This window comes from Hipposideros armiger, unplaced genomic scaffold (genome assembly GCF_001890085.2).
Source record: "Hipposideros armiger isolate ML-2016 unplaced genomic scaffold, ASM189008v1 scaffold_41, whole genome shotgun sequence".
Lineage (NCBI taxonomy): Eukaryota > Metazoa > Chordata > Mammalia > Chiroptera > Hipposideridae > Hipposideros > Hipposideros armiger.
Genome location: NW_017731391.1, coordinates 2,316,983 through 2,340,816, shown reverse-complemented (window position 1 = coordinate 2,340,816; position 23,834 = coordinate 2,316,983). Strand labels below are relative to the sequence as shown.

The following is a 23,834-nucleotide window of genomic DNA, read 5'->3' as shown; positions in this document are numbered from 1 at the left end:
CGTGAAGGGGGCGGGTCAGTGATGAACAGCAGCAGCTACCATTCACTACACGATAAGACTTTGCACGTGCTATTTCATCTCATTTGTACAGCTCGCTTAAGGAGATACCTGTATTAGCACTATTTTTCAGATTAACTGAGGTGCACAGGGATTAAGTATCGTTTAAGAGTCTGTAGCCTGCCAATGGCAGGTCTAGGTCTCAAACCCAAACTTCCCTGAAATCAAATTCTCTAGCAGGTTCCTACAATTAATTATGACTTTTTTTTTTTTAGCTAAGCCATCCTGCCACCTGTTGGCAGCTCAGCGGCTGCTCAGCTCGGGCTGGAACTCAAACCGCTGTTGCTCAGAGCTCAAACTCTTGAGCAAGCTCTTAACCAACTGAGCCACTCGGCCAGCCCCCTACAATTGATTATGGATAGGATTGGGGGGTACACATGTTGCAGCCAGATCACCCTTATGTCCACTGCCATGGAGACTAACCAGACCACTGTAAGGACGCTGTGGCCACAGGAAATGTTTTCATTGTTATCGATTACGTTTGTGGACTCACAATCATTGTCTCTTAAAACAAGCATGGACTAACTAACTCCTGACTTCTTTTTTCTGGTTAGGGCTTTGAGAAATTTATTTCCTTTTCTCAATCCAGGGAACGTACTCTCAGCCAGTAGAACCATTGTTAAAAAGTAACTTCAAAATATGCTGGTGTAATTTTGGCTAAGGGTAGTTGAGGAATAAAATCTCTTGTTCTCCTTTACAGGGTTTTTCCTGTGGGGTTGGTCCTAGACACTCAGACTAGAAGCTGCCTTTAGAGGCTTTCCGGAGTCTGGAAGGGACAAGATGTGCCCAGTCTTTCTTTTTATTTGATAAATTTAATATGTTACATTTTGCAAATTTAAGGTGTACAGCATGTTACTTTGATACATTTATATATTGTAATATGATTGCCATTGAAGCAATGTTTACCACATTACATCATTATAGTACAGTGTTATTGTCTGTTATACTGTGCATTAGATCTTAGCTATGGCTTATTTACTAAGTGAGATAAAGCAGACAGAGAAAGACAATTATTGTATTGTGGAATCTAAAGAAGTCAAACCTGAAAACATAGATCGGTCTTTCTTATCGAGCTCAGCAGGTTCTATTTTTAGCCTGACCTACTCTACAGTCAGGCCAGTCTTGCAGATGATACAGTGGAACTATTTTTAGCTGCAAGGGTCTTACCAACTGGTGGAACTAGAGAAGCCAAAATCTCCATTGCATAAGCTGATTCTATAACATTTTCTTTCATTCATTTATTCATTCCTTCTGCATTAACAGCCAGGTGCCTGACACTGAGCTCAGTGCTGGTAATCCAAGATAGGAAGCTAATGCCAGCGAGTGCCCGCACCGCTCGCAATGCTTTCTCACTTTGGCCATTTAATGCTCACAACCACCATGAGCTGGTAGGATTACTATCCCCAAATTACCAGCGAGGGAACTAAGGCATCAAAAATTAAGTGACTGGGGAGCTGGGTGAAAAAGGTGAAGGAACTAAGTGATACAAATCAGCAGTTATAAAATAGTCCCGGGATGTAAAGTGTTGTGTAGGGAATATAGTCAATAATATGCTAATAACTATATATAGTGCCAGGTGTGTACTAGACTAGTCAGGGGCATCACTGCATAAATTACATAAATGTCTAACCACTATGGTGTTCACCTGAAACTCATATAAAATAATATTGAATGTCAACTGTAACTGAAAAAAAAATTGTTTTTTTAACGAAAAAAAAAAAGAATGAAGTGACAATCTATGCGGTAAGTGCTGGAGCTCGCACACAGCCCAGACAGCACAGTGCCAGGACCACTGTGGTCCAGAACTGCAAAAGTTAGAGGAGGTAGTTTTTTTGTGACTTCAAAAAAACTTAGCCAAAATTACACCAATGGTTCTACTGGCTGAGATAGACATTTAAGTGAGAAAACGCAGTAAAGTATTACAGTTACTGTGATAGAATTCTGTATGAAGCACGGGTGTAAGAGCAGTGGTCCAGGTGTCGGGTTCGTAGGACTTTTGCTGGAGTGATGTGATGTATGACGGAGCTTGTCTGGGTGGGCGCGGGAGGTAAGTTTATTTTCTGACATTTCAGATTGAGGTCCCTAGAGGTGCTCCAGGTGGAATTCTCTCTTAGGCTCGTAGGTTATTTGGGCCTAAATATGTGGGAGCCATTAGCATCAAAGTGGTTGCTGCAGCCACGAAAGTGGGTGAGATTGCCAGGGAGAAACGGGGACCAGGGACAAGGCCCCAAGCAAAACCAACATTTAAGAGGGTGGACTGAAAAAGAGAACCAAAAAGAACAGAAAAAGACAGGTCAGGGAAATGGCAGGGCTACCAAGAAAAAGATTCTTGGAGGCAGAAGGAAGGGACAATTTCAACAAGAAGTGCTCAGCTGAGTCAGATGCTGAGGAGAGGAGAGGGCCAGTGAGGTGACCTGGGGGCCGCTGGCCTTAGCCATCGGGAATTCCTTTACAGGGAGACTGAAGACTGAGGGACACCGTGTGCTTTTCATGTACTGGGAGAGATCTGAGTGTGCCTGCAGCTCTCGGGAATGAGCCAGTAGAGAAACAGATGAAAACAGAGAGTTAATAAACGATGGAGAAATGTACCTGAGAAGCTAAGGGGCTGCGTCAAGGTCAGGGGGAAAGGCTGAACTTGGAAGAGGGGACACCTTTTCCTTTGGTATTGGAGGAAGGGAAGAGAGGGTGGGTGCACACAGACAAGGGTTTACGTTTGAGGGTGCCAAGCACGAGGAAGTTCACTGAGGAAGTTCACTCCTGACAGCTTTGATGTTCTGGGCTTAACACTGGTTCTGAGTGCAGCTGCCAGCTGTTCAAGAGGACCTGGCACTGAGTACATACTAATGGCATCTCAGCTACTGGTGTATTTGTAGAATCCCAGGTGAAACTCCTGAAGAAGGTTCTCTAGAACAGTCTGGAAGTCTGGGCGCAGGAGCGGGGGTGGGGGTTACATTAATGACTTACTGTTGGGCACCAAAGAAAGTTTTGGGTGAGGCTTGTATTCCCAGAGAGAATTGTGAAAGACAGAAACCTGCGAGAGGCCAACAGTCTAGAACTGGATTCTAGAGCTGGTTCGTACATTCCACACATACTCGCCCCTCTGGAGGAGTACAGAATCCCGGCTGAATTTCTCTACACTGACAGTTTGGGCCTTCGCTGCTACAGTTTCCTACTGGCCACCCTGAGGAGGGCAGCTTTGAAACAGCTAAGGGCCGTCAGTTTTCCCTGCATTGCCCTGGAATAGCTGCGTAGGTTGGATATGTTCCAAAGGAATGGGACAGAGAGACTTTTGGTCAGGAAAATGATTAGAGGCTGCCCTTCTAAAGGTGAGTTTAGGCTCCAGGGTAACAATAAAACAGACATATAATCTAGGGGAGTTTTCTATTTGGCAAGTGAGACGTGACGTTGCTGACCTGTCAAATCTAATTCCTGTGTAATGCTTTGATGACAAAGAAAGTGAAATCTCCCACAAAGTACTTATTAGAATACTGAAAATTATTCTCGACTTTCCAGGACTTAGCTGGCATAGTTTCTTCAGTGTTTTTAGTTGGTAATTTGAGATTTACAGTCTTCTAACTCCTCCTAAAACATATCATGATAGTTTTCTCAGAAACCAGCTAAGGGGGTGAGTTGGGTATTCTGTTTATATGACTGGGGTTGGCTCTTTTATTTAAATATCTTGGCACAGGGTAAGTCCAGCAGGCCAGCTGACTGGGTGGCATCTGAGTGCTCGATACCTGGAATATTTTAGCCATCTGTTGTTTAAAAATTATACTTTAATGTTGTCCAGATATTATAAAGAACACTCTAAGGTAAAGTTTTTGCAATGTTTATAGATCTAAAATTCTATAACTGAAGAATCATATTTTGTTCTCCTAAATTTTCTTTTACTAATTAAGTTTGTGGAATATAGGACTAAAACCTGCCTTTCTATAGGACTATGTTGAAAGTGTTTTCTTTCTAGTTAAAAACAACCAAAATTATGGAATTATGGTATTCTTCTTCCACTTACTAAATATTCCCTCTACATCCGACACCCTTTCCCTGGTCTCTTGTCTTCTGTCTTTGTCACTACAACACTTGGGGACAGAAGTAGGTACTTACTCTAAGACCTTTACTCTCATGTCATAAGTAACTCAGTCATAATAGACATCATTTATATGTCTCCTTGAATGAGCCAAGAGTGTGCGAAATGCTTTCTATTAACTGTCCAATTTATTCTCACTAACAGCTCTGTGAGGCAGGTATCGTTATTACCGCCATCTTACTAATCGGGAAATCGAGACCCAGAGAGATTAGATAACCTGCCCAAGGTCACAGAGTTTAGTGGTGAACAAGGATTTGAGCCTTGGCATCTGATTCTAGCGCCCATGTTCTTAACCACTGTGCCATGAATGTTACTCTTCACACAACGTTACACCTGAAAGGGACTATAGTGATTATCTGGTCCAATAAACTTTTATAAAAGAGGATGCCGAGGTCCAACGATGTGAGGTGACTACTTCAAGAGCCCAAAGGTGAAACGTGATATAGTAGATGAGAATACAGTTCTTCTGATCCACAGATCACTGCTTTTGTCATGAATTTGCAGCCTCATCTAATATCTTCAACTAGAGGGTATGCGGTTCTGCAAATGTTTATACTCTGCAGTGAATTGCCGACATTTATATTTACCTGTTTCTGGGGCAGGGTGTGCCCCTCCTCCACCATCGCCCTTTGACTCAAAAATATAATTTTCCTCTTTTCTGTTCTTCCCTGAGGAACCGCTATCTGTGAAAAATAAGTAGAGCATACATTGAAGGTACCTCCGAAACTTTAGGAAACACATGAAAATGCAGCCTTCTTTATTGTTTTTAGGATGGACTTAAGGACTTACAGGATCTATTCTCTAATAAACATGGGTCTATGTTTGATACTAACACACTAGATAATTAATGCGGCAAATTTAATAAAGCAGAGTGTGTGGTTCTTACAAAACCACTGGACAGAGAAAGGGGAACGACACGCTGCCAGAACTCCCACCACACCCCAGAGAGGAGGGGAAGAACTCAGCTAGAAAGTCAAGGGGAATCTCTGGACTTCATACAGTGGAAAGCAGAAATAGTCCAGGAAGGTTTTTCTTCATTAAAACAAACAAACAAACAAACAAACAAACAAACAAACAAACAAAGAGCATACATGAGGCACACACACGTGCTATTTCACTTTCTCACCTTGACCCTGCTCCATTTATTTCCTGCCTAGTAATTTATAGCATTTGTTTGCTTATTGCACTGACAATATTATAATGAGTTACTAAGTTACCCTCGTGCTGTGGTGTGATTTCAAGTGAGACTTTTGGAAAATACAATGCTTAATGGCCACGAATTAGAAATGATCTGCTGAAAGGAGGAATTTAATGGAGAAACAAACAATTTAAAGCTCCTTTCTTCATAGGGAATATTTCATCAACAGAAATGTTCAGAACACCTGCAACTGAAATAAGACTATTTAAAGGGAGTATATAAAATTCTTTGGTAATTTGGACTAAGAAACATACATGAATTTACTAAAGATCACAAACCAACTGGATAATGGACGATTGTGAAGTGATTCCAGATTCCTACCAGAGCCAGAGCGCAACGATTGAAAACGATCATCGCAGTCATGCATTGCTGCTGCTCAGCAGAAGGGACTACAAACACATATACAGTAAAACCTTGGATTGTGAGTAACGTGGTTTGCAAGTGTTCTGCAAGACAAGCAAACATTTCTAATACATTTTTAACGTGGTAAACGAGCGATGTGTTGCAATACGAGTAGTTTATTTCCGGAACAAATTATGCTCGCAAACCAAGGTATTACTGTATTTGTGAAGGCGTCCTTAATCCTCCAAATGTCACCATGCCATGCGGACCCATGGCTGTGTCCTGACTGCCACAGCCTTAGGTCTCCATCACCGTTGGCTCGGGCTCTGCATGAGCCTGCTCCCTGGCCGGTCTGCTTTCAGACATTCCCGCTGGCGGGGGTCTGCAAAGGTTACTCGCCCCACTCATTCAGAGGATCAGGGCAGTGAGGTTGGCCCATGATTGCTTCTCTCGGCCAAGGCCACAGCAGGCTCACTACATTCTGCCGAGCCACGTCCGGTCACTCTAAAAGGTGCCGTGCACACCGGCCCACATAGAGCCAATAGTTTGGGCTTTTCGCTATAAACTCTGAGCCCAAAGCGAATGAAAGAGAGGAGTAAGGCCTAGGCAATTTCCTGTAGGCTAGAGACTCAAGCCGATTTCTGTTCTTGTCCACCACCACCTCCCTTCCAAAACAGTGAGGGGAGGGAAAGGAAGACGGGCAGCCAGTGTGAGACTAAATGAAGTCAGAGACCATCATGGGACCAAAGGGGAAAGAGACAGCCAGGTGACAGCTGTGTGACTGGCGTGGCTGCCAGGCAGAGGGGCTGCTCAGCCATGGAGGAAAGGGGGTCGTGGCCTAGAGCTGTGGAGACCTGTGTCCCAGCAGGATGGGGACAGGGAATACTGGATCTAAGTGATGGGGCTGGTGTAGCGCTGGGGCCATCGAGAACTCGGGCTCCGGTCCACACTGCGAGGTATTTCAACACCTTTGGATTTGCGTGAACCAATATATTAAATTCAAAATAATTTGGGGGCCAATTTAGGGTCGTCAATTTTTCTTATTGTGCCAAGTAAAGACATTAAAAGGAATGGCCAGTTACTAAGGCTATCACCTCCATTTCATTATAAAGTAAGAATATGTCTAAACCGCCAAATCATGAAGGATTTAATACATTAAAAGGACAGATCTTTAAATAGAAGAAATGTAACTTTATAAAAATAACTCACTACATTGTCCTTATTTTTCTTCTTTTGCCATGAGCGGATGAAAGCTTTCTGATGCATGGGCACTGAAGTCTGAGTTCTGTTATCCTCCTTTCTGACCCCGGCTGTCCACGCCGCCTCCGCCAGGCCCCCAGGCTCTCCATGTTGCCCTTCGTTCCCAAAAAGCTCTCTTCAATTTGGGCAGCTGGGATGCGTGGCTTACGTATTTTTACTCCCAATTCCATTTTGCTCATGCAATTATTTAAAATCCTTTTATTCTACTTACTGAATTATTTCCACCCATTCTTCAGAGCACAGCTGACTGTGCATGCCCATCCCAAAGCCAGGGCCTACCCGTCCGCTAGGCACAATGGGCACACAGCCCAGGGTCCACAGTACTGTTAGGGGCCCGCGAGAAGTTTTTTATTTAATTTCTTTTAAAATCACAAGGAAACAGTGAATATAACAATAACGAATATATAATAGTGATTCTAGCCCTGTATTATATTCATCTCTGTAACAATGCAGTCATAAAATATATTTAATTTTTTTAATGGAGAAAGGAGCCCATGAAAGTCATAATGCAGCCCTACAAGTAGCCAACCATGGTGACTCTAGTGCTCATGGGTTCTTCCTTCTGAGCTTCTAATACCCTAACAGGAAGTCCATACAAGCAGGTGTAAGGGGAGCTATAGTTGCTTCCTGTCTCTGTAGCTAAGGAAGAAGGTTCTTGAGCACACAGGGAGGCTTGCTGCATAAGCCATCATCCGGCTGGGGCTTGTACTAGACTGCTACATTAAATCCTGTTTTCATCACTTACAAGCTGTGTGACCTTGTCTAAGGTCTTAACCTCTCTGTGCCTCAGTGTCTTCATCTATAAAATGTCAGAACAAAACAAGACCATTATATAATTCACTTTTGCAAATAATTCCTTTCAGTAATCTTTTTTAAAAGAGTTAATGTCTTAAGAATGATTTTTTTCCCTTCTCTGAATGACCTGTTGTGCTATATTTACCGTGCATAGCGACCCATTCACAGAGGGAGTTGCAAGCTGGATGGGTATTTTAATTTCATTAAAATAATACGTGCCAATGCACGCCGAGCAGACACGGCCCACGGTGCCCTGTGTGGTCCCCACCGATGGACCTCAGTGGTCAGCGTGTGCGTTCACTTGAGTAACCAGATATTTGTACATACCCTTAATTTTAACCCTAGTGACATGCTTGGGACAAATTCCCAAAGCAGGATAACTGGGTTGAGGCACACAGTTTTCAGGCTTCAGAAACGGCCCTCTGGAACGTTGTATTCGTTTTAATCCCACTGAAAGCACGAGACTTGCTTCTCTGTCCTCTTATAAGTTTAATTATTACCCTTTTTCTCCTTTGCCAACGTGATAGATGAAAAACTGCTTTTCATTACTTCCTGTACTAATACTAATCTTAGTATCTCTTTAGCATGTCTTCAATGAGTGAAGATTTTTTTTATCCTCACCACATGTCTATGGGGAAAGGGAGGCTGCAGAAAGTTTAACTTGTTCATATTTATTGTATTAGCTGAGGACCCTTGTTAAAATGCATAGGTCATGGACAATAATGTATCTTTAAATCTATTTCTGCTATGCCGGGTATAACATCATTTCAACTCGCATGAAATCGGAAGCTGGGGATTCTAGTCTGGTGGCCTTAGGGATAACAGAGGGGATGGAGGAGAGAGCTGGGGTCTAAACAGAAGCCACATGCAGTGAGGGCCCTTTCTAATATCTTCAGAGACACTTTTTTTTTTTTTTTTAGCTGAGCCATCCTGCCACCTGTTGGTAGCTCAGCGGCAGCTCAGCTCAGGCCAGGAATCGAGCCGCTGTTGCTCAGAGCTCAAACTCTTGCGCGAGCTCTTAACCAACTGAGCCACTCGGCCAGCCCCCTTTCTAATATTTTCGAAGTCCTATTCTTCTCATCCACCTTCTCTACCCTGGATTTTCAAAACTTGTGTTTTTGATGTATATTTAATAACATAAACATGCTGCTAAGTAAGAAAGATAAAAGTTCTGTAAAAATAATATTACCCTAATTTTGTTAAAAGTGAACAAATATGTGTATGTATATAAATAAATGTAACCAGAAGAAAACGAAACAAAATGTTAATGGTGAATTTTGCTAGATGATTCCAATTTTCTTCTTTATATTTTTCTGCATTTTTCAAATTTTCTACAGTAACTACATATCATCACTTCCATAATTAGGAAAAAACAATATATACTATAAATAATAACTGGATCTCTAATCTCTCTGCATGTGCAAAACTCCAGTCCTTACTACATCTTCATAGCCCAAGTCATAGGCTTTTATCAAAAAGAAGAAAAATAGAGATTGCAAATACATTTCAAACTGGGTGCCAACTTCCATCGGCGGGCGGTGGCAGCCTGGAGCAATAATTATTTTGAAAATAATTCAAAAGGATTCTGAGGCCGAGCCTGACTCCCCAGGAGCCAGCGCTGGGGTCACTGAGCAGCATCTAGCACCAGTAAGGGCTGAGGGAACCCTACATGAACATCAGGCTATTGGTCACTCTTCAGACGGACTCTCAGTGCCAGATGGGGCCGCAGCGGTCATCTGGTTGAAATCCCGTATTAGCTGCTGAGGAAACTAAGGTCCAGAGAGATGAAGCGACTTGCTCAAGGTTCTCAAGGCAGAGCCAAGACTAGAACCTAATTAAGGAGACCTGGCCTTGGCTCTCCCCTCTGCCGACAGTGAATTCATTCATGAACATGAGAGCCTCTCTACCACAGGAGGTGGCGAGAGTTCACCCATCCTGGCCTCTGAGAACTCAGTTCTCTTCATCAGCTCTTCATCCCTTCTGCCCAAAACACCGGGTCTCCCCTGAGTCCTGTTTCTTAGGTGGCTGTCTTCCCATTTCAAGCCTTCCTTCCAAACAGAGAAAATGGACTCAAGTCCTATCAAGGCTGCAGTGACTGATTTGCCCTTTAGGTGGCAGCATTGACCAGGGATTAACCAGAAGCAGGCGCTCTGATGGGCTCCTAATCTAAACTGTCAAAACGCAAGGCCTTGTATGGAGTATTCTGCAAACGTATTAGTATAGAAGCACTTAAAATCTACAAGGTAGATAAACAAAATATTGGAAGGAAATATACCAAAACCCTAAAGGTTGTTTTCAATAAAGTGGTATTTTGAATCACTTCCTTTCTGTTTGTTTCTTCTGTATCTTCTGCAATGAACAAAAATTTTTCCTAAAGAAGTTATTTAAATAGTGACAGATTATTTCAGTTTAATGGATGCAGAGTTTGAGTACTAAAAAGACATTCACGAAAGCATACAGAATTGTGATAATCTATATTTCTGTCTCATATGTCACATAATCACACAAATATAAAGGTGTAAAAAGAAATTTTAAATGATACAATTCTGTAATGCTTCAGCAGTGTGAATGTATTTAAAAATCTTATTAGCCTTATTAAACAATTAAAAATTACAGATTTGGTTAAATTGGAGAAATAACACTGAATTACTAGAACATGCAACCATTTCTACATGACATGCTATTTTCTTTACATTTACTTGCTTAATATGAAGAGGATTCACATGAATATATAGGGGTTATGCTGCTTCATCTCAAAATAACCTAAAATGTAACACTTAGGGCATTAGCTTCCTTAACATAGGTATTAAAACTTTCTAATTTTAACTTATTTGCAAACAAATGTGTTGATACCTCTGGAGTGTGTAACTATGGGTGAATATATGATTGTATTTAGTAGGTGTTTCCTACTATAAATATTCAGTGCAAATGTCAGGTGCTTTTTTTTCCTTTTTGGACAAATTCTTCATTTTAACCGTCTTCTTTCTTGTAAAGTATTTCCTTTATGCTGGTCAAACAGAACGTTCATTTTGAGCCACCTGTCGTTATAGAAAATGAGACTCTTTGTGGAGAACCTGTCTCAAGTCCTTACCTGGCATCACAGGATCAATTTGAGTCTTTGGTGTCCAAAACGTGGAATGATTCCTCTTCTCCGTGTTTGATATTGCAGACGGCCAGTTTGGGGCAGTGGTTTTCTGGGACTTCTCAAACAGGACGCTCCCTGCTGCCTCTTGGCTGGGTCCTGTGGTTCTCGGCTGGGCAGGTGCTATGTGGGTCACCATTTTCCTCTCAAGGCTCACTGAAGCGTGAAAGAGCTACAGTTACTCATCAGGTTTCTTTTCTGCACTTTAACTAAAACCGCTCAATTTGTAGTAGATTTAAAGTCGTGGATGGTTTGGGCCTAGTAACCTATCTATCTGAAACATGTCAGAGACCCATGAAAAACTTCTCTCTCGTTTCCCAACAGCTAATCTTGTCTCTTCTTCCCATAACGAACTTTCTAAATGTCACACACAAATTGACAAAGACAATACTGAAACCTAAGGTTGTGAGAGTCTTCATCTGCTTCCTCCAAACAATACTCCACTAACGTTTCTGCGGCTTTTCTGCTTTCCTGGGGGACATGTTTATGTATACAGCATTACAAGACTGCTTTACAGATCTGACTTGGCCATGCCCTAGTGTATCATACACTTTCATACACTTTCTAAACAGTCAAAAGGAAACGTTAACTTGCTTCAGTTTTTTTTTTTAAAAAAGCACATGCTATCGAGTATTTTTTAGGATGGGGAGGAAGGTTTTAGAAAATTGAAAACAATGTCTTAAAAATGTAAGCAATATAGAATATTTGACTTTTGCAACTAGCATGATAAATGCTCTTTCATTTAAGGCATAGCTTGTTCACATAAAGTTGTACCAGAAACCAGGCAATATTGAGTTAGCACGTTATTATGGGAATACAGGCATCCCTTCTACCCCAAACGGCCATGCAGCCAACTCACAGTTTTGACAGAAGTCTTCATCAGACCCATCCGGACACTGCTCCACACCATTGCAAGCCAGGGTGATGTCAATGCAACAGCCATCGTCACAGAAGAAGTGGTGGCGAGAGCAGACTTTCAAGCATCCTGGTTATAAACAAGACTCAAGTCACAGGAGTGCAGGGAAGTTAAGACTTCCAGCCTATTGAGATGAACACAGACTAAATGTACGATGGAATGCATGTGGGCAAAGAGAGGCAGATAAGGAGGAAACACCTAGCAGTCTGAGCTGGAACCATAGGTTCTGGTAAGTTAGAGGGTCTCTTCTTGGTCCCCCTGTCCCCGCTCCTCCCTACCCCCTGACTTAATTCTCAGGAATCACCACGGGTTCTTCATCTAAGGGCCGTTCTCCAGAGCCAACATTGCCTAAGAGGTGGGAAGACAGAAGCCACCCCGGCCGTATCCATCCACACCTGGGTTTCCTCCCTCAGGTGTCTCACCGCATCAGCTCCTTCATCCCGTCATCTCCTCGGCAGGCCACCTAACACGGCTGTACCTCCTGCACGGCACTTGGGTGGCTGACTGTTTTCTTAGAGACACCATTTTGTACATGCTATGCCCTATGTTTTTGTTTTCTAAGTAATAATTTTTACTTAGAGATTAACTGTCTACTATTGAACCCTATGTGTTGACTACCGTACCTCTTGGGTGCTGTAAAGAATAAACAGAATCTTTAGATACTAGCTGGTTGAATTCATTTTCTTCGAATAATGAAATTGTCTCCCTTTTGGAGCTCTTGGGAGTTTTTAACCTGCATCCTATGAATATAGGAGGCAAATGTGTTTTCTTGAAAGGCATTCCCCCCACTCCCGATTAAGCCCACTTGACGAGACTTAGCTACATCACAACTGAGTGACTTTCTGACACTGGTCGTGCAGGTTCAAAGTACCAGGCTAGAAGTCGGTCGTAAGAAGCTGCATAATTTTCCAGGGGCAGGATGGACTGGACAAGGCTCTCAGGACCTGGGATGATGTCGTAAATGATGACATCCCCTGAGACCAATGGCTGAGCACAGTGTGCTTGCTCAAGCGAAACCCTGGCTACATATTCCATTGGGAAGCAGTTACATTAAAAGGCTGGGAAAGGAGTCCATCTGAGTGTGAGGCACTTCAGGGAGGAAGAAAATAAAGAACAGAAATGGTGGTTACATCTCGTGAGGAAGAAGGAGCAAAGAGTCTGCAGTGATGACTCAGAAGCTGGGCCTACAAAGGAAAATCACGTTTCAGGCACAGGGAAAGGGGGGTGGAGGGGAGTGCAGGGGACTCTGAACGCCCAGCAGGATGCGGCTACTGCTCCCATTCCTTAAATCCATGGTGGGAAAATCCCGAATACTTCAAGGTTTCACTTATTCCTCGGTAGTTTTGGAGATAGATCCACATTTATAATTCATCCATTGATTTCTGGGTGAGTGGTCTCCAAACTTTTTGACCATGCATCCTGATCAATAATGTACTGGTGGACACCCCTCTCCAATCTATAAGCAATAGGCATGTACCACTGTGTTAACATGTTGTACGTGTTACATTATATACTGAGAACTTAAAGATCAAAAGTTCCTAAAATGGAAGTCTTGGTTTCTTCTTTTCCATCCTCAAAATGTCTTGACTGTTTGTGGGGGGATCCTATTTGGGGACCACTGATGTAGGTCATATGGAAATATTTGTTGGCTTGAATACATTATTTTTCTCCAAACTTGAAATCATGCAGCCTCTGTATCCAAAACTGCGCCAAGTTGTTATCACATAAGCAGGGGTACATGCTTGTCTGTTTACCCCAGAAAGTGCAATCCCTGGTGACTGTTACAGCTGGGTCATTAACTACAAGATCAGTACTCACAATACAGGAGAGAGAAACGCCTCTTGATCACCACCTCTGGTTTTCAGTGTTTCCATGTGGTGCTTTTATTAACTTTAATTATAGTGTGTTACTCCAATCTAACCACTGAGTGACTCCAGAGACCAGCCATTAGTACCACAGCCATTCTTTTTTATTTTCTATATAAAGTTACATACCTTAGACCTATACCCAAGTGGCCTTTCAGTAATCAAAAGTGATTCACATAACTGTCTGCCACTTCAAGTACATTTTATTATCCTCTTGGAGAAAGGGCAGAGATGTACAACTAGCAATTTACCTTTGGAGCCCTGGAAAACTGGCTGAGCAAATAAGCCAGGACAAATAAGTGGCTGGTGAGGCGTCTCCTCCTGCCTCTATCAGCGCAGGCCCTTTCTCCCTCCCAGGCACCTTGGCTGTGCAACAGCAGTCGTTTTCTAATTTCTGTAGGGGATGACAGGGTTCCTCTGTCTTCTTTCCACGAGCACTTTTCTCCCAGAATCAGCACTTGACTTGGTCCCTGCCCAGGCCAGCCCTCAATCCCAGGAGGAGAGCAGCCCTCTGGGCCCAGCGGTCCCCTGCTGGGGAGTAACTGGCCGGAGCCAGAGCCGCGTTTCCAGTGGTCCTGATGCATGCCCAGCATACGAAGGCACTCAGCAGTGCTCTGAGCAACTGCCTGGCTCTCCTGCGCAGGTGCAGAAATCAACAGGCCCTGCTCGGATGGGGCTGGGCTGTCTGGCTCAGCTCTCACCATCACAGCCTCGCAGTGCTGCAGCGGCTGGAAGTTTGGTGTCCAGCCTGTCCATGTGCGGTCACCTCTCTGTCCTCACAGGACACTTAAGCCTTGGCTGGACAGAGTCAGCAACCCAAATTCTGAATGCTGCCTATGCTCTGATTCCCCGTGGAAGGCAGGTTCTCGAGGTTGCAAAGTCCTTGGGATTCTAAAATCTCCTTCCTGCACTTCTAATAATACTTACTGAGTTATGTCTTTGATGGAAGACAGGCTCAACAACACTACTAGTAAATCACAGCCATATTCCAATCTTTTTATCCTGATTCTTCCAACTGCTGGCTTAATCACCATCCAAATACTGAGTAATCAAGGATGTCAGAGACACGCTGCGAGTTTACTAGAGCCACGGCTCGTGGCAGTGAGGGTCCACTACGGGGACAGGGCCAAGTTGAGGGAGTGCCCCACTCCATGCCCAGCACAGCTTCTGTGCTCGGCAGACACTGAGAAGGTATCGTCCACTGGACGACAGGACCCTAAAATACACAGCATCTCAGTACTCCCCCCACAAGTTAACCGTGGGGTGTTTCCCTCTGCCATATGCCTGTACCTTTAGTGCTGCCAGGCTGCATATAATTTTTTTTTAAGTTGATGGGCTAATCTCAGAAATGTAGATGTTTGGGAAAGTAAGACACTTAGATAAATGAGATAAATACGTTTACACTGTGCAATAGAAGGTGACACGTAAAGTTCTATTATGAATGGACCTACGCATCTCTGTAAAGTGTCCGTGAAAAATTTTAAATAGTCCTTTTAAATTGACACATGCACTTCAAATATTTTAATTTGTCTTAAATGTACTTCTTGCCACACTCTTTAAACATACGTATCAAACAGACCAGCCACCTTTACACCAGATCCTCTCCTGGAAAAGCCCGATGACGGTCTTTTATGGAGTCGAGTCAAGGAGAGATGGAGTATCTATAGGGTCCCACAGCTCACCCAGTCTCATCCCCTCTAGTGCTTCCCCACCCCCATCCCGGAGTGTCGCTTAGCCCAAAGTATAACGGAGCCTATTCTTATCATATTTTTAGTAAAGACTCTCTCATTCAACCCCCTAAAATGAAATGGAAGGGCCCATGGAGTACATGGTTGGAATACAAAATGCCAATCCAACACCCTCTTTCCACAAACAGCCCGGTTTCTGCTGACCATTGTGAATGCGAGGAAAGAACTTTCTTCTCACCTCCCGGGGAGAAGGCCACGGGAAGCACTGTCACCGAGACGTTGTCGGAGCTTCTCTGCCCAGCAGTGTCCGTCACAGTGAGCTGGAAGGTGTACGTTCCTTCCTGCAAGTGGGACAGCTTCAGGGTTCCTGACTGAGGCACCTGACACCCAAACAGGAAACATCATGTTATTGGGGGTCGTGAGACATGGAGGCCAGCATCATCCTGAACTGGAAATCGGGGTCATCCCAGCAGCACTCCCACAACCCACCTCTCCACTCCGGGTCCAAAGCTGCAGAATTCTAAGTCATACACTATTTTGGCAGGTTGGCCCTACCTTGAATTCACTACTTCCGTTTTATCTGCGATGACACTATATCCTTGACTGACATGGCTTCCCTTGTCACCGGCAGCCATTGTCCCAAGCCTGTACCTCCTCCCAGCTCCACACCCAATAGCTAGTCCTTCCTTCTCAGCTGGTGACCTCATCTACTTCATAATTATGGCTCCGCCATTCTCCTTGTTCTGGGAATGCACCTGTATCTGTACCATTCTCCCGTTCTTTCCTCCAGCCTTTAGGTGAGCTGTCCGTCTTGCACTCCGGGCCAACCCCTCCATCTAGTCCTAGACCCTTTCTCTCTATGGCCTCCAGAACACCCACCCATCAACTCATTTCTCTTTCAAATGGCTCTGCTATTAAGTAGGCTCCAGTTTCTCTTGACCTAAAAAACAAACAAAACAACAACAAATAAAAAAACTCCCTAGGTCTTCTCCAGCCACAGCCTCATTTCCTTCCCATTTTAGCTCAGCGTCCCATACCGCATGTGCTGTTTTCATCTGCTCCTTTTCCATTTAGCATTTATCCCACCCATCTGGCTCCTTTCCCCACCATTCCCCAGAAGCTGTGCTAATAAAACTCACTCACTGACCTGGAAGGTCACCTAGTCATCAAGGTCAACAGTACTCATTCGTCTTATCTTTTTTTCTTTTCTTTAATTGGCTCTCTGACTGTATTTAACAAAGTTGGCCACTCCTGTCTTTGATCTCCTACCTCCCTGGCCTCTGATTTTGTGTCCCCTAACTGGCCCTTGCTGATCACCCTCCTGGGCATCTGCTTACTCCCTAAACCCAGGCTCCATCCTGACCTCTGCTCCCTCCCACCATTTGTGGCAGCTTCCTGATCCTGGAGAGAGCAACAGCCCCAGGTCTGCAGTGTGATTTTGGGAGTCAGTTTGGATGTTCAATCCGAAAGCTGTATTTTCAGCCCTCCCAATGATAATATGAACTGTTCAAGATCCTAGCTTTCAAAAGATGCTTTTCTGCTTAAATGAACTAGTCTGGCTATTATTCTCTACAAACAAAATTCTGGCCATTGCACATTGTATTACACTGAGGCATGAATTGACTTGAAAGTACGGAGAGTTGCCCTACTATAACTATTAACTGCTTGTTTTTATTTAAGCGATCCTAGAATTTAGACTCCTGCACATAACCTTGGCTTAGAGGGTTTGTCAGTACTGTGTAGACCCACGAGCAGAACGCTCCATATTTTGCAGCAATTTAATGAGATCCAGCGGGGGTCACACTTCAGGCCACTCAGTAATCACCCAGAGCTCCTGTTGAGTAAGGTCCAGATTTCCAGGCCCGGCCTCAGAGTCTGAGTCAGTGGGTGTGCAGAGTGGGATCCGGGGATCCACATAACCAGCACACCCAGGTGACCCACTGATCACACTGGAAGACACGCAGGTGATGTCGTTTAGAGCACGAAGTCTGGTGTCTAGCAGACCTGGGTTTGAACACCAGCCCTACTGCAGACCAGCTGTGTGACCCTGTACAAGCCACGTAACCTATCAAAGCCTCAGCTTCTTCATCTGTAAAATGGGAGCAATACCAGCACCTTCCTTAGGAGGATCAAACGAGATAACCATGTACAAAGAGCTTAATATAGGGCTTAAGTATAACTTACAAAATTAAGTTTTGTTTTTCAAATATAAAAGTAGCTAAATATGGTAAATGCTGACATGTATCCACTATCTCCACTGGTTGATTCTCATCGCAACATGAAGACATCACCCTGTTTTCATAGACAGCGAAGTGAAACCCCGGTAAAGTGACTGTCATTCACTGAGGCTGTGACAGAATTGAGACCTCCAGTTGTAAACCAGTCTTCAAGCTGTACCAGCACTTGCATTGCAAAAGCTTGAAGCTAGAGAGCTGCCCAGAAGGCCACCTGTCCCTTGTTGTTTATTTCAAAGAGATGCTAAGCAGTGTTCACCGTCACACTGTTATATTATCTTCAGGCCCAACTACACAGAGAGGATATCAAACCGCGGTCACTTATGTGAGAACTAAAATACTACCTGAGGGGCCAGCAGAGACAAAGGTGAGGACAAGAAGACAATTTTAAAAGAGTGTGGAGCAGGCACGTGGTCCTCAGAATTCAGGACAGACTGAGCTGAAAGTAGAAGTCAGTCTGAGAACAGTCAGAAAAGATCAGAGATGCGGATGAATGAGATTTAAAACAGGACAAGAACTGGGGTTTGGGACCTCAGGGCCCTAGTTAACCTCTCTTTTCTTTCACAGTCCACATCCCAACCATCAGGAAAAACTGTTGGCTCTACTTTAAAAACACACCCAGTCACATGTCTTGTTAGCGAGGCCACTTCATGGATGGTGTAGAGGCTTGATCACTGCACTGTACACCCGAAGCTGTCAGTGAATAACATTGTATGTCAACTATAATTATATATACATATAGTCTCGGGACATGGAGTAGAGTGTGGGGAGTGGAGTCAATGGAATTTTAATTGATATGTATGATATGGGGTGGGGGGTGGGGCAGTGGGTTGGGGGAGGGGGTTGTCACTTTGTGAGGGGTAAAAAATATAACTATTGCACTGTTTTATACACCTGAAGCTAATAAAAAGAAAGAAAGAAAGAAAAAAAAACCCCACCCAGAATCTGAGCGCCTCTCATTACATCCACTGGAACCACCCCAGTCGGAGCACATGCTGTCTCTCCTGAGTCACTAGAGTGGCCAGGAGGCCCGAGCAGCAGCGGGACTGGGGCCTGGAACCCCTGCCTCCTGGAAACTCCCTCTCACCACTGTCCACATGGTTGCAGGGGAAAGGTCAGTTATGACCTCTGCCTCTGGCCACCAAGGTGCCAGGCTGACCCAAGGGGGGACAATGACAGTGCAAGGGGCAGGTTGTAGAGCACGGATCTGCCTAAGTCCGGGTGGCAGGACAGCTCTCTCTCCCCAACTCTGGCTCAGAACCAGGCAGGCCTTGCTGGGTGGCAGTAACCCAATAGGTTACACAACTATGTACTGCTTCTTGGGACTCACGCAGAAACACAGGGAGCCTGGTAGTGACGATAACTCCCCTGGAATGTGCTAACGTGAGCCCTGCAGCCTTGAGCTCCCTCTGTCCACACTCGTCTGCCTGAGTGCAGACAAGGAGACCTGAGCCACCAAAGGCCAGCAGCTGTGGGATTTGCTGCCCGGGTATAAGAGAAGAGTTGGGGTTTGTGAGGTTGGTGCGACAGAGGGACACTGTGTGTGGCCATCAGAGTGAGGTGGAGATAAAGTTAGTGACGACTTGAAGAGACTAGGGGAACTAGGAGGTCAGCTGGGCGAGCCATCCACACGGACACTGGCCTCCTTCAGGCTGTGCCCCGGCTCTCTGCCAACAGAGTGAGTCACTGGGCCTCTGCTGTAACACTTACACGCCACTTTCAAAGCTTCTTTCCAACCCTGGGGCTGGAAGGACGGAGCATCCGCCGTCCCTGGGCTTGCGGCCTCCCTCTGCCTTCCTCTCCACTCCCCTCCAATGCGGAAAACACCAGGTCCGGACCCAGCCATGGTATCGCCTTCGACATGCCGGGTGCACTCAAACTTAGATCTGTTCGCATTAACTATCCCTTCCCTGGCTCTTATCATTGATTTAGGGGCAAAGCCTGCCTCTCCTCAAAATCAGCTATTTAGAATATATAAAACTGTAAGACGGACGTTTTCCCTTTAAGCACCCAGATCCTCCCAGTCATCTCCTCACCTTTATATGACACTAGAAAGGATTTTAAAGTATTTTATAAACATTTCTGAAGTGTCAGGAGTCAGAATACACACACACACTCTCACACACACACACCCCCCACACACAAGTACATAAAACATAACCGATTTGTAACTTGGAAATACATTTAATAAAAATAAAACAAGGAGCTTCTAATCTCTGCCCAAGATCTCTTGTTCAGCAGTAACAGAGCCTTAATGGTTCAGAAGTAACAGAGCTTCTTGCAAACCAACCTATATGAGTCAGCCTGTTGTTCTAACTCGACTCTATCTTCCTAGATAGTAATCTAGTGGCAAGGATTTTATATACACTGAGTTAACACACACACACCTACACATGTATACACACACTATCATTATATATACTTAGTTACAAAATACATAATACCTAACAATTCCCTCCACCCCAACAGTTGCTTCTAAAATGCATAAGACAATTGGGTGTAAGTCAGTTACAAAGTAGTGATGTGGTATAAAATATACAGGAGGAGAAGCCACTGAAACCACAAATACAAAAGTATACTAGCTTTTCGCCTCCTTGTAGGCTAATCCAATTTACAAAGCTGGCCAAGATCTTTATTAGTGGTTTAAAGTACATAATAACCATTGTTATAATCCAATGCCTTCTACCCACACATATTGCGAAGGAGACAAATGAGGCCATTATCCTGATAACCAGAGGCCAGGAAATAAACTGGTTCCACAATTATCTAGAGGCAGCACAACACACGCTTAGGCCCTGTTCTTCAATTAAGGGTTACTTTTCCTATTTACTTTTCATCACAGATATGACTTCGAGTTCCACAAAGAGAAGCAAAATGAACCCCTCAGCCTGCCTTTTCCTGTTATACATGCTCAAATGAAGGGAATTAGAACGTCTTTACAAAGAATAGAACTCTGACGGGCCCATCTTTCTCAACTCTGGAAGAAAGCAATTTTAAGAGTTTCTTCAAGAATTTGGAATTTCTTTTATAATCCTGCTTAGAAGAGGATCATTTTCAAAAGAATAGGACCAAGGCAGGTAGTAATTAAAACAGAATTAAATTGCTTCTCTTGAGATTTTAGGAATCAAAGGGAGAAGTATTTTTGGACTGGGGCCTTTCTCTTACTCGTTAAATCAGCAGTTCTCAACCTTTCACAAGGGTTGCCTAAGACCATCGGAAAACACATATTTTCAATGGTCTTAGGAACCGAGACACCACTCCTCTATCGTCTCCAGGCCCACATGCAGATACGCCCACATACGAGTACCCGGCGACCCCTGTGAAAGGGTCGTTCGACCCCCAAAGGGGTCGCGCCCCACAGGTTGAGAACCACTACTTTAAATCCTCTTAAAACACACACACCATATAAATAGTAGCCCACCTATAAAATTAGCCATGATTAGAAGAAGCCTCTAGAAGTAGAGGATAGAACCCAGGTTCACTTGTTTTGTTGTTTCAGAATATGTTTACAACCAGTTTTCCCCGACTCTGCCCTCATTTTCTGTTCATGCCTCTAACTCAACCCGGCCAGGCGAGAATCATTTTTCATACTGAAATTTAAAAATGCTTTGAGAGATAAGCAAAGCTGCTTACTTAGGAAGAGCCAGAGGCATGAAGAAACTGCATGTAAAATCAAAGGGGTGGGGCAAACTTAGCTCCCAACAGTGTGTAGAAACACACATAGAAATAGAAGGCCAAGAAATATAGGAAAAAGCCAACCTTTCAGGCATTTCATATACAGACCCCACTCCCTATGTTGTGGGTTAAAGCTTCTCCTGGACATCCCCGAACTCTCTCACTAGGGTGATTAGAACAAGGAATCTTGCTCTATTCATCGTCTCACCACCAGCAATACCTACGTTCTGAGACGAGAAACTCAAATGTTTGAAGAACGAATGGGCAAAAGAGTGACTCGAATGGCGAATAATACGAAAGAAGAAGGAGAGAGGGAAGAGGAGCAGAGGAAGAGAATAAGACAGAAGTTCTCATTGCTCCCACCAAGAGCAGGACAGCATTCCCTGAGAGCGTGAGCCAGTTTCCTTGACACCTGGCCATAGCGCAGAGTTTCTGCAGACCAAAGGTCAGCACTGCTGCCCTCCTGTTTTTTCTCCTACTGCCTTTCCCTTCTTTCCAAACTCGGGAAGTTTGTAAAAGTGTGTTACTGCAAAGACCACTGGGCAAATGGTCAGCTATCCTCTGATTCTCATTTTATATGGATGCCGATTCCATGGCCCTAGTTATCGTAGTCAGAAAACACACGTTGAACTGGAATGCTCTCATCAGACATGCCCCAAATTTTTGCACTATAGTGTGCAGATCTTTTTTAACCTGAAGTTTTCAAGTCAATATAATTTTATGGGCCCTACTATCAAAATGTTAAGATTACAGAGACATATACCACAGGGCCCTCCTCTGCAAAATTTCCTCCAGACACATCCCTCAGCCAGATTGTAATCTCTCCCTCCTCTGAATTCCAACAGCACTTTATCTACACATTCTCTTATGTCACTTTCTACTTCCTATTATTATTGTTTGGTACATGTCGAATTTCCTCAACCAGGGCCAAGCTACTCGAGGGCGAATTCCTCCTACATTTGTCATAGTCCCTGACTTCCCTGCCCCTTGTTTATATACAAGTGAGTAAATCTATTCTGATCATAGTTCAGTTAAACTGTTGGTCAAAGAGATGCCACTGATATTTTACACCCCAAGATGTTTAGAATTAACCATGATAGTTACCTCTCCTTTTATGCTTTGCATTATGCTATGAGCTTGATTTGCATTTTCCTATTTTAACACCCACTGCAATCCTATCAGGTATTATTATCCTCTTTACAATTGAGGATGCTGAGGCTTAAAGAATGAAGCAATTTTCCCAGGTTCAACCTGCTCAAGAAATGGAGAAAACTACGTTTGAACCCAGGCCGTCTGATTCTGAATTCCAGGCTCGTGGTCATTGTAGGATCCTGTCTCTTGATCAGCAGGGAAGGCCTTCCAGGTCCTTATTCCAAGAATCACTTCTTGGAATAAAGCACAGCTTATACACAAACTAGCCAGCTGCTATGGTCTGGAAAAGCAAGATATTTCTTCACAAAAAGAAACAAGTTCCTTGCCCTCACAGTAGGCGTGCCAGGACCTTAGAAGGGAGAGTGACAGGAAGCCAGGTTGAAATCCAAAATGGCCTGGAGTCCTAGGCTGCCTTGCAGGCAACCGTGATACCGGAAGCCTCTTGTGCTGTAAATTTATTGCCTGGGAAGTTGAGTGTTTGTTTTTGAACAGAAAAAGGACTTACTCACCTGCTGGGATAGACCTTTCCTATCTCAATTTACCCAGATTTATATTTCATGAGGTATGTCCATTTTTCCCCCAGAGAGATTATTTTTCTACATTTCCTTATAAGTAATTTTCTTAAAGAAAAAAATGCAATTAAATATTCAAGGCCTTGAGCTATGGTGTAAAACGAACCCACACTTAATTAAGTAAGCCTAGCATACATTTAGGCTCCTAGTTAACATTGAAACACACCGGGTCTGAATTATTACCCAATCCTGCACATTGTCACGTCTTCCTGCTTAATTAGAACAATAAATCCTAGGATTCGCTCAAATTTTTTTCCTGATGTGACCCTTCATTCTTGAAGAGAGGTACTTTAAAAAGAAGTCCTCAAAACAATGTTAGAATACTCATTCCCGTGCACCACCTTATCCCCAGGTGCAACTTAAGGAATTTGCAGCCCTAGGAATCATCTTTGTCCCTGCAATGCCCCGCCAGCTGCCATTCCTTTCCTGTCCTTGATTCAAAGCATTGGGCAAATGAAATCACTCAGGTGCAGGGATGCTGGTGAAATTTTGGGCGGGCTCACATTTGTGTCAGAACCATGGGATGTGGCTTTTTCTTTTCTTTTCTTTTTGGCCTTCTCCCTCTCTCCTTCTGCCTTTACTCTCACTCCTAGAAAACACCTAGACTCTCTGGCTTTCTCAGTACCAACAATTGTACTTTTTAAAAAGTTCTTTTTGGACTCAGACTGCGGTGTAAAGAGTTTCCTCCTTAGGCATTTGAGGAGGGAGAGGTTTTGTTCCCTGTCAAAAGCCTTCTGGGCACTGGTGAGCACATAGAATATTGGGGCTCCTTGGAAGAATCTCTTAAAGAACGTCATCCAGGCCGCAATACAGCCTGCTTGGGAGTAAGACAAGACTATCGGAACTGAGGG

General features: G+C 43.9%; 1 protein-coding gene across 1 annotated transcript in view; it reads right to left on the bottom strand.

The window, feature by feature from the left end:
* The window catches only part of LRP11 (LDL receptor related protein 11), a 46,966-nt gene that overhangs the window by 1,787 nt on the left and 21,345 nt on the right, over positions 1-23,834 (bottom strand). The window contains exons 2-5 of the mRNA XM_019638913.1: positions 15,589-15,750; positions 11,741-11,866; positions 10,831-11,037; positions 4,732-4,827 (exon numbers count right to left, since the gene is read on the bottom strand). Of these exons, the coding sequence (XP_019494458.1) occupies positions 4,732-4,827; positions 10,831-11,037; positions 11,741-11,866; positions 15,589-15,750 (591 nt within the window). The remainder of the gene's footprint in view (positions 1-4,731; positions 4,828-10,830; positions 11,038-11,740; positions 11,867-15,588; positions 15,751-23,834) is intronic.